Source organism: Zophobas morio, unplaced genomic scaffold (assembly GCF_036711695.1).
Source record: "Zophobas morio isolate AGI-343-1 ecotype UQ-CSIRO unplaced genomic scaffold, CSIRO_AGI_Zmor_V1 ptg000008l, whole genome shotgun sequence".
Classification (NCBI taxonomy): Eukaryota; Metazoa; Arthropoda; class Insecta; order Coleoptera; family Tenebrionidae; genus Zophobas; species Zophobas morio.
In genome coordinates, this window is record NW_026972113.1 from 14,696,753 (window position 1) to 14,710,372 (window position 13,620).

A 13,620-nucleotide genomic window follows, 5' to 3' on the forward strand; every position below is an offset into this window, starting at 1 on the left:
GATTTTAACGCTTCTAAAAATTCTAAAGATTCTAAAGACTCCGAATAGTTCAAGACTGAAGATTCCAAAAATTTTGAACTTTGAAGATTCCGAATATTTCGAGACTCTAGACATAAATTCTAAAGATTCTGGGCATTCTGAAGACTCTGAATGTTTTGAAGATTGAGGATTCCACATTTAAATGAATTTTGGTAGCCCTTAATATTTATTTTTGGAAAAAATAGAGGTTTTTGTCTTTCTTTAAGAATTTAAAAGGATCTCTCTCGGCTCCGCGATTCTTAAAAAAAAAAAATTAATAAAGACTCTTAGGACCCCTTTCTTGAAAAATATTTTTAAAATCTCCGGGTTCCGAGTATTCTTTTTTCACGGAATTTTAAAAAATCCTGGGGGTCTTTAGTTATTTTTTGAAAAATTTTCAGGGCCCCAAGGGTCTTTTTAAGAATTTAAAAGAATCTTGGGGACAATTGTTTTGTTTCTTGACAAAATTTGAAAAATTTCGGCGTTCCAAATTTTTTTTTAAGAAATCAAAAAAAATCTTGGGGGTCCTTTGGCATTACGTTTTTTGACAAAATTTGCTAAAATCACGGAGTTCCAATTGGTATTGTTTTTTGAAAAAAAATCTTGAGATCCCAAGCCTTCTTTGGTGTTTCGTTTTTTAAAAAAATTTTAAAGAATCTTGGAGTCTTGAGTCTCAAAAAAAAATTAAAAAATATTCAGGTCCCGAGTGATTTTCTTATAAGATTAAAAAAAATGTCTGGAACCATCGACGTTTTATTTATTTATTTACTTTTAATTATGTTATAAGAATCACGGTGTTCCGAATGTCCTTTTTTGACAGAATTTTAAAAAATCTCGGGGCTTCTTGGAGTTTTCTTTTTTTGAAAAAATTTGGAAAACTCTCGAAAGGTTCTAAGTGTCTTTTTTTAATCAAAAAAGAATTTTGGTGGCCCTTGATATTTATTTTTGGAAAAAATGGAGGTTTTTGTTTTCTGAAAAAATTTGGAAAACTCTCGGAAGTTCGAGTGTGGTTTTTAAGAATTTAAAAGAATCTCTCTCGAGTTCCCGAGTCTTAAAAAAAAAATAATAATCTTAGGGCCCCTGACGTTGTTTTTTGAACAATATTTTAAAAATCTCCAAGTTCCGAGTATTTTTTCTTGACAGAATTTTAAAAAATCTTGGGTATCTTTGGAATTTTGTTTATTGAAAAAAATTTGAAAAATTCTCGGGGCTCCGAGTGTCTTTTTTAAGTATTTAAAAGAATCCTGGGGACGATTGTTTTTTGAAAAAAAATCTTAAGATCACAAGCCTTTTTTTAAGAATTTAACAGAATTGACCCCTTGGTGTTCGTTTTTTGAAAAAAATTAAAAACATTTGCGATCTGACATATTTTTTTGAAAAAAAAATTGAAAAAATCTCATGGTACCGAGTGATTTTCTTATAAGATTAAAATAAAGCTTGCGGACAATCGGGTTTTTGTTTTTCAAAAAAATAATCTCAGTGGAAAAAATGTTATTTTCTGAAGAATATTGAAAAAATCTCGGGGTCTCGAGTGCCTTTTTTTTAATTAAAAGGATTTTAGAGGGCTCTGCCGTTATTTTTTGAAAAAAATTTAAAAGATCAAAAGGTCTCGAGTGATTTTCTTATAGGATTAAAAAAATCAAAGGGGCCACCGTTGTTTTATTTTTTCAAAAAAATTAGAATCTCGCTCCGAATGTCCATTTTTGACTGATTGTTACAACATCTCGGAGGTTCTTATTTTTTTATTTATTTATTTTTTTTAATTTGAAAAACTCCTAAGGGACACCGAATGCCTTTTTGTTAATAATTTAAAAGAATTTTGGAGCATTAAAACCGGACAATCGGGATTTTAGATTTTCAAAAAAAATAATAAAAGAATCTCAGTGTTCCGAGTGTCTTTTTTTAATCATTTAAAAGAATCTTGGTGGCTCCTAGTATTTATTTTTGGAAAAAATGTTTGCTTTTACTTTCTAAAAAAAATTTTAAATATCTCGGGGTCTCGAGTGCTTTTTTTTAAGTTAATTTGACGTTACTTTTTGAAAAAAATTTAAAAGATCCCCAGGTCCCAAGTGATCTACTTATCAGATTTAAAAAAATTATAGGGGCCAGCGTGTTTTATTTTTTCAAAAAATTATAAGAATCTCATTCCGAGTGTCCATTTTCGACAGATTATTAATAAATCTCGGAGGTCCTTGGTTTTTTTTGAAAAATTTGAAAAACTCCGGAGGTATCGAGTGTCTTTTTTAATAATTTAAAAGAATTTTGGTAAATTTGATATTTATTTTTGGAAAAAAATGGGGAGTTTTGTTTTTTGAAAAAAAATGAAAAAATCTCGACTGTCTTTTCTTTAAGAATTTAAAAGAACATCTCTGGATGTCCCGAGTCTTAAAAAAAAAATAAAAGACTCTTGGGGGGCTGTTTTTTTGAAAAAAAATGGTTTTGTGAAAAAATTTGAAAAAATTTCATGGCGCCGAGTATCTTTTTTTAAGAATTTAAAAGAAACAAACCTGTTGTTTTGTTTCTTGAAAAAGTTTGAAGAATCTCGGGTGTTGAGTATCTTTTTTTTTAAAGAAAAATTTTAAACAATTTCGGGTATGGAGAAACGTTTTTTTTTTTTAATTAAAGATGGTCACGTTGTTTCTTTTAAATTGAAAGAACTCGGCCCCTGGTGGTTTGATTTTTGAAAAACATTAAATAATCTGAGTGTGCCGGCTTTTTTTTTTCAAGAATTAAAAAGCTTGGAGACCTGGTGTTTTATTTTATGGAAAAAAATTGAAAGAATCTCGAGATTCCGAGTGCCTTAAAGGATTCAAAAGAATCTTTTTTTTTTAATTTGTAACAAAATTCGGGGTCCTTGGGGTAGTTTTTTGAAAATAATTTTAAAATCGCGAGGTCTCGAGTTTTCTTTTCTAGGATTAAAAAAATCTTGTGGACCTCTGGCGCTTTATTTTTTTGCTAAAAACTGTAAGAATCTCGAGGGTTCTTGGCGTTTTCTTTTCTGAAAAATTTTTTTAAAAAATTAGAGATCTTTGTTAAAGAATTTAAAAGAATCTTGACGGCCCCTAGTGTTTTGTTTTTTGAAAAAAAATTGAAAGAATCTCGGGGTCCTGAGTTACTTTTGTGTATATACGAATAGAAGAATCTTGGGGCCCTGGTGTTTAATTTTAAAAAAAAATGTTAAAGAATTTCCGGGTACCTCCTGTTTTTTTTTTTTTTTTTTTGAAAGAATTAAAAAACATATCGGAGCCCTTGGGATGTTATTTTGGTTTTGAGGATTTAAATGAATCTTGGGAGCCCTGGTGTTTTATTTATAATAAGGTGAATTAATAAATCAAACTTCAATTACATGCATTTTTTTAACAATTGGTTTGAATTATAGACAATACAATTTAATTATAAGTCAATCATGCTGTGAAAAACGGGTCCTAGGTACATAATATTCAATGAAAAAACAATAACTAGAAACAGCAGTCGAAAATTCTCCAAGAGCTGCAAATATTTCAGTAAACGTGTGAACTACAGCTAATAATATGACTAAAAAAAATTTATGATCCACTTTAATTGTGTACCCTTCCGTAACTTCCACCCACGAGCCGCCACCGTAAAAGACGATAATAACTATGTAAACACATCCTAAACCAGCATCAGGTAAAATCACCGTCATAATTACAACCCCTATATTTTCGCCAAAGCCTAACTGGACCAAAAAAAAAAACACATTTCTATCCGAAGCCGGGCCTGCTCTTTGTGTGCTTTAACCTTTTGTCGGCAGGGTCAGAAGAGGTCGCGGCTTATTTGCGGCATCTAACCTGTGAAATATTCGATATTTCAAAGGGCAGCAAAGGAAATTTGCAAATTCCGACTTATTAACTTTTCATAAGGGACGTTGTACATAATACATGGTGCGACTTGCGGGATAAATGCTTACGCGAACGTCAGGGGCGTCTTTTCAACGGGGACTTGAAGCCTGAAATGTGGAAACCCGGAAAATGCGCCATGAATTATAAAATTCGCGATCTATTTTCGTCCAATTGTCATTAAAATTAGCGGGCGAAATACGTTTTGAACGTATGCAGCGAACCAATCACGTATTACGATAAAAATTAGAAACACGTCCGGAATAAAGCAATTAGAAACCCCTTAACTTCCTTCCAGCAAGTACAAAAACAAATGTAATCAATTTAGTACCCCATTAAGAAAAAAAAAGTACAAAAACTGTTTTTCTACAAGTTCTTGCTGGGTCGAGCGTGGTAATTAATGGAGCGCCGTAGCCCCGGAAAACATCACGTGTCATGAATAATAACACCCAAATCTAATTAATACCACTATTCCCGTTTTCTTCCATCGCACGACACAGCAAAATTTATCGGGGAATTATTCTCTAACAGAACAACTCCATTAATTACCGATTCGTGCTTTCGCAGGAAGAAGAAGAAGAGGAAGAGGTAGAGGTAGGACGAGGCGATAAACAATCAAAGGGTTCTTCGGACGGCGACGCCACCACTGGTAGCTACTCGAGTTTAGAAGACGACGAGGCCGAAACGGACCAGTTGGCAGCACTAGCCGCCAAGTACCAGATTGATAACGTCAATCTAGGCAACGGCAACAAGATTTGTAAGTGTAATGGAGAGTTTTCGTGAAAAATATGTACCTGTTTCCGGAAACTCTCTACGTCTCTGAGATAGTGTCGTGTAGGGTGAATTCCATCAAAGTGTCAGATTTAACACGAACGTCAGCTGCGTCGCATAATTCATATCTAGTTTCGGGATTTTGTAATCGGTTTAGCGCTCACGTTTTGGAGCACGTGAAATTTTAATTATAATATGTATAAATCGAAGTTTGGTGGAAACAGTCTCGCCTGTCCCGTTTATGGAATCAGAGAGCGATTCCTAATTCATTTGCATAATAATTAAATTTCGCGATTTGCATTTCTCTTCACGGTCTTAATTTGCAACATTGTTGGATTATTGGCGGCTGAATTGGGACGGAGCGTCAGGGTATCTGGTGTTATGGTTATTGACGATCATTTAACAGTTAATTAACGGATTAATTAACGTAAAGTTTAATTAGGTGTTAGATTTCCTGACGTGAATGTCCTGCAGGGAAAAACAACTATTCTTCCTATAAATTAATTTGTTCCACTATTTTATTAAATTTAAGAAAAAAACAGTCACTTTACACTATTTATTACTTGCAGCTGCATAAGTTCAACTTTCTTTCGTATTTAAACATTTATTTCTTTTTTATTTAATCAGATTTAAAAATCTTTAAAAGATCAGGATCAAGATTTATTATGTTTTATTATTTATTTATTGATTATGCGGCCTGAGCATTTTGTTTAATTTATCCGATTTTTAATTTTTAGAGATGCTCTATTTTTTCGATTTTACAACGTTTCGGTTATCCAATTTTCCAATTTTTATTTTATAATTTTTTTGATTTGCAATTTTTCGAGTTTTCAATTCCTAGTTCTTTCGGTTTTACAATTTCTTGATTTTTAGTTTTTCAAACTCTCAATTTTAATTTTTTATTTTCAATGTCTCAATTTTTCGACAAAAAGATCAAATTTATTCAAACTAAAATTTTGAGAAATTCAAAACTCGAAAAATGGAAATAATCAAAAATCGAATACCTGACAAATTGACAATTGCTTAATTATTGTAAAATTAAAAACAGCGAAAAAACAAAAAATCATAAAACGAACGATTGTAAAATCGAAAACCTGAAAAATTCTGAAAACTGTCTCCTCTGTCTTTTTCCAGTTTTCTTTTTCTATATCGTGAGCTATATATACAGAGTGTTCCCAAAATCCCACGTGTTTATTGCGATTTACTGAAAAAAATGCTTCCCTCAGTCCAATAACAGATACATTATGTACAGTTATTTTCAAATGTACCGAGAAGGCAATGAAAAAACACGATTAAAGGCAGCTATGGATTTTTGAAAGTTAGTCTTTGATAATTGCATTTTCGGTTCAAGGTTTCAAACTGACGGTAATCTGACAAAACGCAAATTCCAACAAAGACAAATCTTCAAAAATCCATGGCTACTTTTGATCGAGTTTTTATTGCTTCAAGGTGTTGTATCAATTTTTTTATCTGCAATTTATAGATTTTTTAATTTTACAATGGCGCAATTTTTTGCTTTTACAATTTTTAGATTTTTCTTTTTGATTGTTAGTTTTTGAAGATTTAATTTTTAATTTTCGCTGTTTTCAATTCCGAATTTTTCAACGAAAAGATCAAATTTATTTAAACTAAAATTTTGAAAAAAACAAAAATCGAAAAACGGAAATTATCAAAAATGGAAAAATTCAAAAATCGAATAATTGACCAATCGAGAAATTGCTTAATTATTGTAAAATTTAAAAAACCTAAAAAACGAAAAATGATAAAACGAAATTGTAGAATTCAAACATTGAAAAATAGAAAATTGAAAAATGAAACATTGAAAAACTGGCAAATTCTCATAATTGTCTCCTCTGTCCTTTTTCCAGTTTTCTTGTTCTATATCGTGAGCTATATATACAGAGTGTCCCAAAAATCCCACATGTTTATTGCGATTTACTGAAAAAAATGCTTCCCTCAGTCCAATAATAGACACATTATGTACAGTTATTTTCAAATGTACCGAGAAGGCAATAAAAAAACACGATTAAAGGCAGCTATGGATTTTTGAAAGTTTGTCTTTGATCATTGCATTTCGGTTCAAACTTTCAAACTGACGGTAATCTGACAAAACGCAAATTCCAACAAAGACAAATCATCAAAAATCCATGGCTACTTTTGATCGAGTTTTTATTGCTTCAAGGTGTTGTATCAATTTTTTTATTTGCAATTTATAGATTTTTTAATTTTACAATGGTGCAATTTTTTGCTTTTCCAATTTTTAGATTTTTCTTTTTGATTTTTAGTTTTTGAAGATTTAATTTTTAAATTTCGCTGTTTTCAATTCCGAATTTTTCACGAAAAAGATCAAATTTATTCAAACCAAAAATTTTGAAAAATTCAAAAATCGAAAAATGAAAATTATCAAAAATGGAAAAATTCAAAAATCGAATAATTGACCGATCGAGAAATTGCTTAATTATTGCAAAATTTAAAAAACTAAAAAACGAAATATGATAAAACGAAATTGTAGAATTCAAACATTGAAAAATACAAAATTGAAAAATGAAACATTGAAAAACTGGAAAATTCTCATAATTGTCTCCTCTATCCTTTTTCCAGTTTTCTTGTTCTATATCGTGAGCTATATATACAGAGTGTCCCAAAAATCCCACATGTTTATTGCGATTTACTGAAAAAAATGCTTCCCTCAGTCCAATAATAGACACATTATGTACAGTTATTTTCCAATGTACCGAGAAGGCAATGAACAAACGCGATTAAAGGCAGCTATGGATTTTTGAAAGTTTGCATTTCGGTTCAAGCTTTCAAACCGACGGTAATCTGAGAAAACGCAAATTCCAACAAAGACAAATCTTCAAAAATCCATGGCTACTTTTGATCGAGTTTTTATTGCTTCAAGGCGGTGTATCAATTTTTTTATTTGCAATTTATAGATTTTTTAATTTTACAATGGCGCAGTTTTTTGCTTTTCCAATTTTTAGATTTTTCTTTTTGATTTTTAGCTTTTGAAGATTTAATTTTTAATTTTCGCTGTTTTCAACTGTGAATTTTTCAACAAAAAGATCAAATTTATTCAAACTAAAATTTTGAAAAATTCAAAAATCGAATAATTGACCGATCGAGAAATTGCTTAATTATTGTAAAATGTAAAAAACTTAAAAAACGAAATTGTAGAATTCACACACTGAAAAATAGAAAATTGAAAAATGAAACATTGAAAAACTGGAAAATTCTCATAATTGTCTCCTCTGTCCTTTTTCCAGTTTTCTTGTTCTATATTGTGAACTACATATACAGAGTGTCCCATAAATCCCACACGTTTATTGCCATTTACTGAAAAAAATGCTTCCCTCAGTCCAATAATAGACACATTATGTACAGTTATTTTCAAATGTACCGAGAAGGCAATGAAAAAACGCGATTAAAGGCAGCTATGGATTTTTGAAAGTTTGTCTTTGATCATTGCATTTCGGTTCAAGCTTTCAAACCGACGGTAGTCTGACAAAACGCAAATTCCAACAAAGACAAATCTTCAAAAATCCATGGCTACTTTTGATCGAGTTTTTATTGCTTCAAGGTGTTGTATCAATTTTTTTATTTGCAATTTATAGATTTTTTAATTTTACAATGGTGCAATTTTTTGCTTTTCCAATTATTAGATTTTTCTTTTTGATTTTTAGTTTTTGAAGATTTAATTTTTAATTTTCGCTGTTTTCAATCTGAATTTTTCAAGAAAAAGATCAAATTTATTCAAACTAAAATTTTGAAAAAATCAAAAATCAAAAAAGGAAAATTATCAAAAATGGAAAAATTTAAAAATCGAATAATTGACCGATCGAGAAATTGCTTAATTATTATAAAATTTAAAAAACCTAAAAAACGAAAAATGATAAAACGAACGATTGTAGAATTCAAACACTGAAAAATAGAAAATTGAAAAATGAAACATTGAAAAACTGAAAAATTCTCATAATTATCTCCTCTCTCTTTTTTCTAGTTTTCTTTTTCTATATCGTGGGCTACATATACAGAGTGTCCCAAATATCGTGTATTTATTGCGAATTACTGAAAAAAATTACTTCCGTCAGTCTAATACTCCTACTAGTCACATAATGTACAGTTATTTTCACATATACCCAGAGGATAACAAAAAACACGATCAAAGGCGGCCATGGGTTTTTGAAAGTTTGTCTTTGATCGATCCATTTTCGACTCAAACTTTCAAATTGACGGTAATCTGACAAAAAAACGCAAAATCTATCAGACAAATCTTCAAAAATCCATAGCTGTCTTTCATCGAGTTCTTATTGTTTCTCATTTCTCAAAGTTTCAATTATTTCATTTTTCGATTTTTATTTTACAATTTTTCGACTTCTCAATTTTAAATTTAGCAATTTATCGATTTTTTAATTACACAATTGCACAATTTTTCGGTTTTTCAATTTTTAAGTTTTTAGTTTTTCGGGTTTTAATTTTGTATTTTAGCTATTTTTAATTTCTCAATTTTTCAACAAAGAGAACAATTTTTTTCGAACTAAAATTTTGAACTAGAAAACTCATCAAAATTAAAATCTTCAAGAAACGAATAATTGAGAAATCGGGAAATTGTAGAAGTGTAAAATTTAAAAAACCAAAAAAAAAATAATTGATAAGACGAAAGATGGAAACATTGAAAAATGGCAAAATTGCAAATCAAAAATTAAGAAACGAAATTTTTTAAGATTAAAACTGAAATTTTCAAAAATTGAAAAACTGAATCTGATAATGATATCTGGCCTTTTTCCAGTTTTCTTTTTCTGTATCGTGAGCTACATATACAGAGTGTCCCAAATATCGCGTATTTATTGCGAATTACTGAAAAAAATTACTTCGATCAGTCTAATACTCCTACTAGTCACATAATGTACAGTTATTTTCATATATACCCAGAGGGTAACAAAACACGATCAAAGGCGGCCATGGATTTTTGAAAGTTTGTCTTTGATCGATGCATTTTCGACTCAAACTTACTTCCTTAATTGACGGTAATCTGACAAAAAAACGCAAATTCATAGGTACAGGGTGTATCTATCTTTAGAATATTATTCTTTTTGATTTTTAGTATATTTTTTTTATTTTCGCTGAAATTTTCAACACAAAGAACAAATTTATTCGAATGGAAATCATCAAAATTGAAAAATAATTCCAAATGAAAAATTTGCGAATCAAAAATTAAATGAAAAATGAAAAAATCAAAAATCGAAACATTGAAAAATTCTGATAATTGTTTCCTCTGCCCTTTTTCAAGTTTTTTTTTTGTATATGCTGAACTGTATATACAGGTGTGCCAAAAATCACTACGTATTTATCACTAATTACTGAAAAAAATTATGTCCCTCCGTGTAATATTAGGCATAAAGTTTTGAGATTAGAGTCGACTTTTGAAATATTTGTCATGTCTTTGATTAAACTACAAATGTGAAAAAATCATTTGCAGTTTAATCAAAGACATGACAAATATATCCATGGCTAACTGTACTCTGATTTTTTTTTGATCACCCGCTATAAACTACAATTATTTTCAATTCTGCCGAGGAGGCAACAAAAAACACGATCAAAAACAGCCACAGATTTTTGAAAGTTTAGACAAACTTTTTTACATTTTCAACTCCACGGTAATCTGACAAGACGAAAATTCTATCAAAGACAAATTTTCAAAAATCCACAGCTGTCTTTGATCAGGTTTTTTATTGCTTTGTGGGTACAGGGTGTTCTAGTTAAAGGTTACGCAGCAAACTTAATTTTTTCTCATACTTTTACAGATTTAATTCTTTGAGAAAAACGAAAAAAAAAAACTAACATGCAAGAATTTTAAAATATTTGCATTTTTATGGGAAAAAACTGGCATACTGAAAAGTTTACAGCTTCATCCTTTTTAAAAAATTTAGAACTTGAACAGTTGTTTAAGGATCATATGGTACAATTACTCTCAACTATACAGGATGTTCTGTTTTTAAAGCGTAACTTAGTTTTTGCAAATAAAATATTTATATTATATTTATACCGAGGTTATTTTCGAAATTTTTTTACCAATGGAAGGGCTCAAGAAAAATCGCAATAACTTAAATAAAACAGTGTTTGAAAAAATATATATGTAACAATTTTCAAATATCGACATTTCAGTGTTTTCTGTTTTTAAATTTGATAGTTATTTCGATTTTTTAATTTTTTCAGGGACACACCAACATATTGAAAGAAAGAACAAAAAGCAGAATACGATGCAGTAATCAAGTACAGGTTTTTTATAAAATTAAACTTTTCATCACTAAATAAAATAAAAAAAAAGTTATTACATAATAACCTTAGCCATTACGATGCACTGATAACGCTGTTTGAACACAACCACGCGCAGTCAACTGAATGAGACGCCGCGCATGCGCATGAATTCAAATTTTCCCGCCTAAAGTGAACCAGAAGCCCCACGATATTAATAAATTCCGATTACTTACCTTTTTCGCTTACTTTTGTTCGCAGACGGCACCGGCCTCGTCCCCTTCGACGAGCACCTCTCCAACGGCAGCAACGCCCTCATCGTCCCCGGGAACCCGCCGGCCTTCGGCACCAGCTCCGACTCCGAGTCGCCGACGGAGCCGGTCAGCCAGCAGACGGTCCAGCTGCTGCGGGCCCGCGTCGTGCCAAACAAACAATAAACCTCTTCTCCCTGTGTACCCATCTCTAGGACAATACCACTCGGCGGCGGCAATTTCGGCGCTTTGGTTTCCGTTTTAGTTCGTGGCGCCGAAATTGCCGCGTCCCGCGGACAGTATTATATACACTTTAGGGTTCCACTAGGTAATGAAATTGTACTCTTTCGGAAATGTCTCGATGTTGTTTGCGAGCTGGTCGCGGAAATACCTTAAGGGATGTCAGTGATATATTTTTGTATTTTTTGTAAGTAGAGTTCTAGGAGAGCCCGAATAACTGACCAAAAGTAGATGTTTCGAGTGATTTATTCGTTGAGACGTTTGTTTAGAGTTTTTCTGAGGCAGAAGTAGCTAGTTGAAAATTACAAAGTAAGACTGAATGTTTTTCATAGACACTTTTTTCGGTGCATAGAGATACTCATACTTTTTAACTGACATATCTCTACAAACGAGTTGACTACTAAGTCGTGTTGTTCTAGACGGGGCGCCACTTTACTCGTTTATTTCAGGTGAAACAATATTGTGTGCAACTGCGTTAAAAGCGAAAAAATATTGAGTGCAACGAGTCAAGCGGCGTCCCGTATTCTAGCCTTAAATTGTATTCGTCCCTCATAATTAGTTACGGTTTTATTGATGTATGTAACCTACAAATTTAAAAAAAACCGAGAAAAGAAAGCGGGAACTTCGTGAGGTTCAATTATAATCAAAACTGCGTTAGCTGAAAAACAAAGCTCCGGGATTTTATTTAGCCATCCACGACGTAGAGTTCCTTGATTTGACTTTATTGTATGTGATTTTCTTACGTCCACGTTTTTGTAACACCTGCCTTTTATAATTGTGTATTATTCTAACTTGGAATGGTGAGGCCTTGTACATTCTCTGTCATAATAATGTGAAGATTAGGATTTAAATAAAGCATATCATTACTAGAGACTCTCATTGCGGACCGCAGATTGAACGCCGGGAGACTGGGAGGATAGGTATCAAGAGCCTTTGAAGTATTTAATATTTTAATAATCCATTCACTATACAAATAATAGAATTAACGAAACTATAGATAGACATTACCTAAATTTCCTACATGTAAAAAACTTTTAGAATAAGATAACGTAAACCCTATAATTTATACAGTTTCTCTTGTGTTGTAGTTTGGTATAAAACAGAAATTTAAGTGTCGTTCTATAAATCGGTAGTCGGAATGCTATTCTGTCATGTTGTACTGTATTTGCACTATTGTTTTGTAACCAATAAATCAAAATCATGATATGTTCACCTTAATCTACGTTACTCTACAACAAAATTTTATGTACACGAGAGAAATCTTCGACCTGTGATGTGTTGCGAAAACTAACTCGGAAACAAAATCAACGAAAAACCAGCCTTCTTTGAATGAAGCACCGCGCTACGTAAAAATAGAGGTAGTTGAAACAGGATTAAAATAAAGGCAGTGTTCAAGAAAAAAGGAAGTTGGCAAGAAATATCCCGATACGTCACTTGAGGATGCCGGCGACTAAAACTGTATGCTGCTGCCGAGTTGAGAAACGTCTATTGTGAATTTCCTCGATTAAAGTTACCTTAATTACCGATCAGTCTTTGGTTTTCCAATGTTTCTTTCTCGAGAAACAAGTGTCCTTGGTTTTCCCGCGGTGGGTCGAAGAGAAAGTTTTACGCGCACCACCGTGCGAAAAGTACGCGAAGACGTTCTGCCAGTGATTGGGTTAGATGCGCTACGACCAATCTACTTTGAGCTAGTGGCTGTGAAAACGGAAGCAAGCGACACTTGTTCGGTACGTATTTCAAAGAGTGAGTATTTACTTTTCTATCTGGAAGTTTTATGACATCGAAACACTTTACTTACGCTAGTCATATTTTCGTTAGTAGATAAAATAAACTGCAACAATTTAAAAAATATTCTCCAGATCTACTGGGTATTTCCAACAAATACAAAGTCTGTACATTTCATCTACTCTTCTAAACACACAATTATTAAAAATATAGTCAATTTATGTTTCTTGTTTTTACAAACTTAACATTAATTGCGCAACGTAACCGGATGCCGATTATTCGTCGCTCGATCTGAATTAGACTTTAAATTTTGAAGTTCGCATTAAAACAACGAATGCCCAACAACTCCCTAACTCGTCGATATGTTAACTTGCAAAAACAACTTTCCTACAATTTTTTTTTTTTTAAACTACGTCATCCTCTACCAAACATCGAATCTTGTACTAATTAATACATACAGTTACCTAAATCGAAATCTTCAACATGAAAAAATACTCGGTTAT

The 13,620-nt window shown here is 31.7% G+C and overlaps 1 protein-coding gene across 2 annotated transcripts in view; it reads left to right on the plus strand.

The window, feature by feature from the left end:
* Nucleotides 1-12,258, plus strand: part of LOC135125460 (uncharacterized) — a 59,854-nt gene extending 47,596 nt beyond the window's left edge. For both annotated transcript variants that reach the window (XM_064051106.1, XM_064051107.1), the window contains exons 6-7: nt 4,443-4,632; nt 11,163-12,258. In XM_064051106.1, the coding sequence (XP_063907176.1) occupies nt 4,443-4,632; nt 11,163-11,338 (366 nt within the window). In that variant the 3' untranslated portion in view covers nt 11,339-12,258. The remainder of the gene's footprint in view (nt 1-4,442; nt 4,633-11,162) is intronic.
* Nucleotides 12,259-13,620: the final 1,362 nt, after the last annotated feature.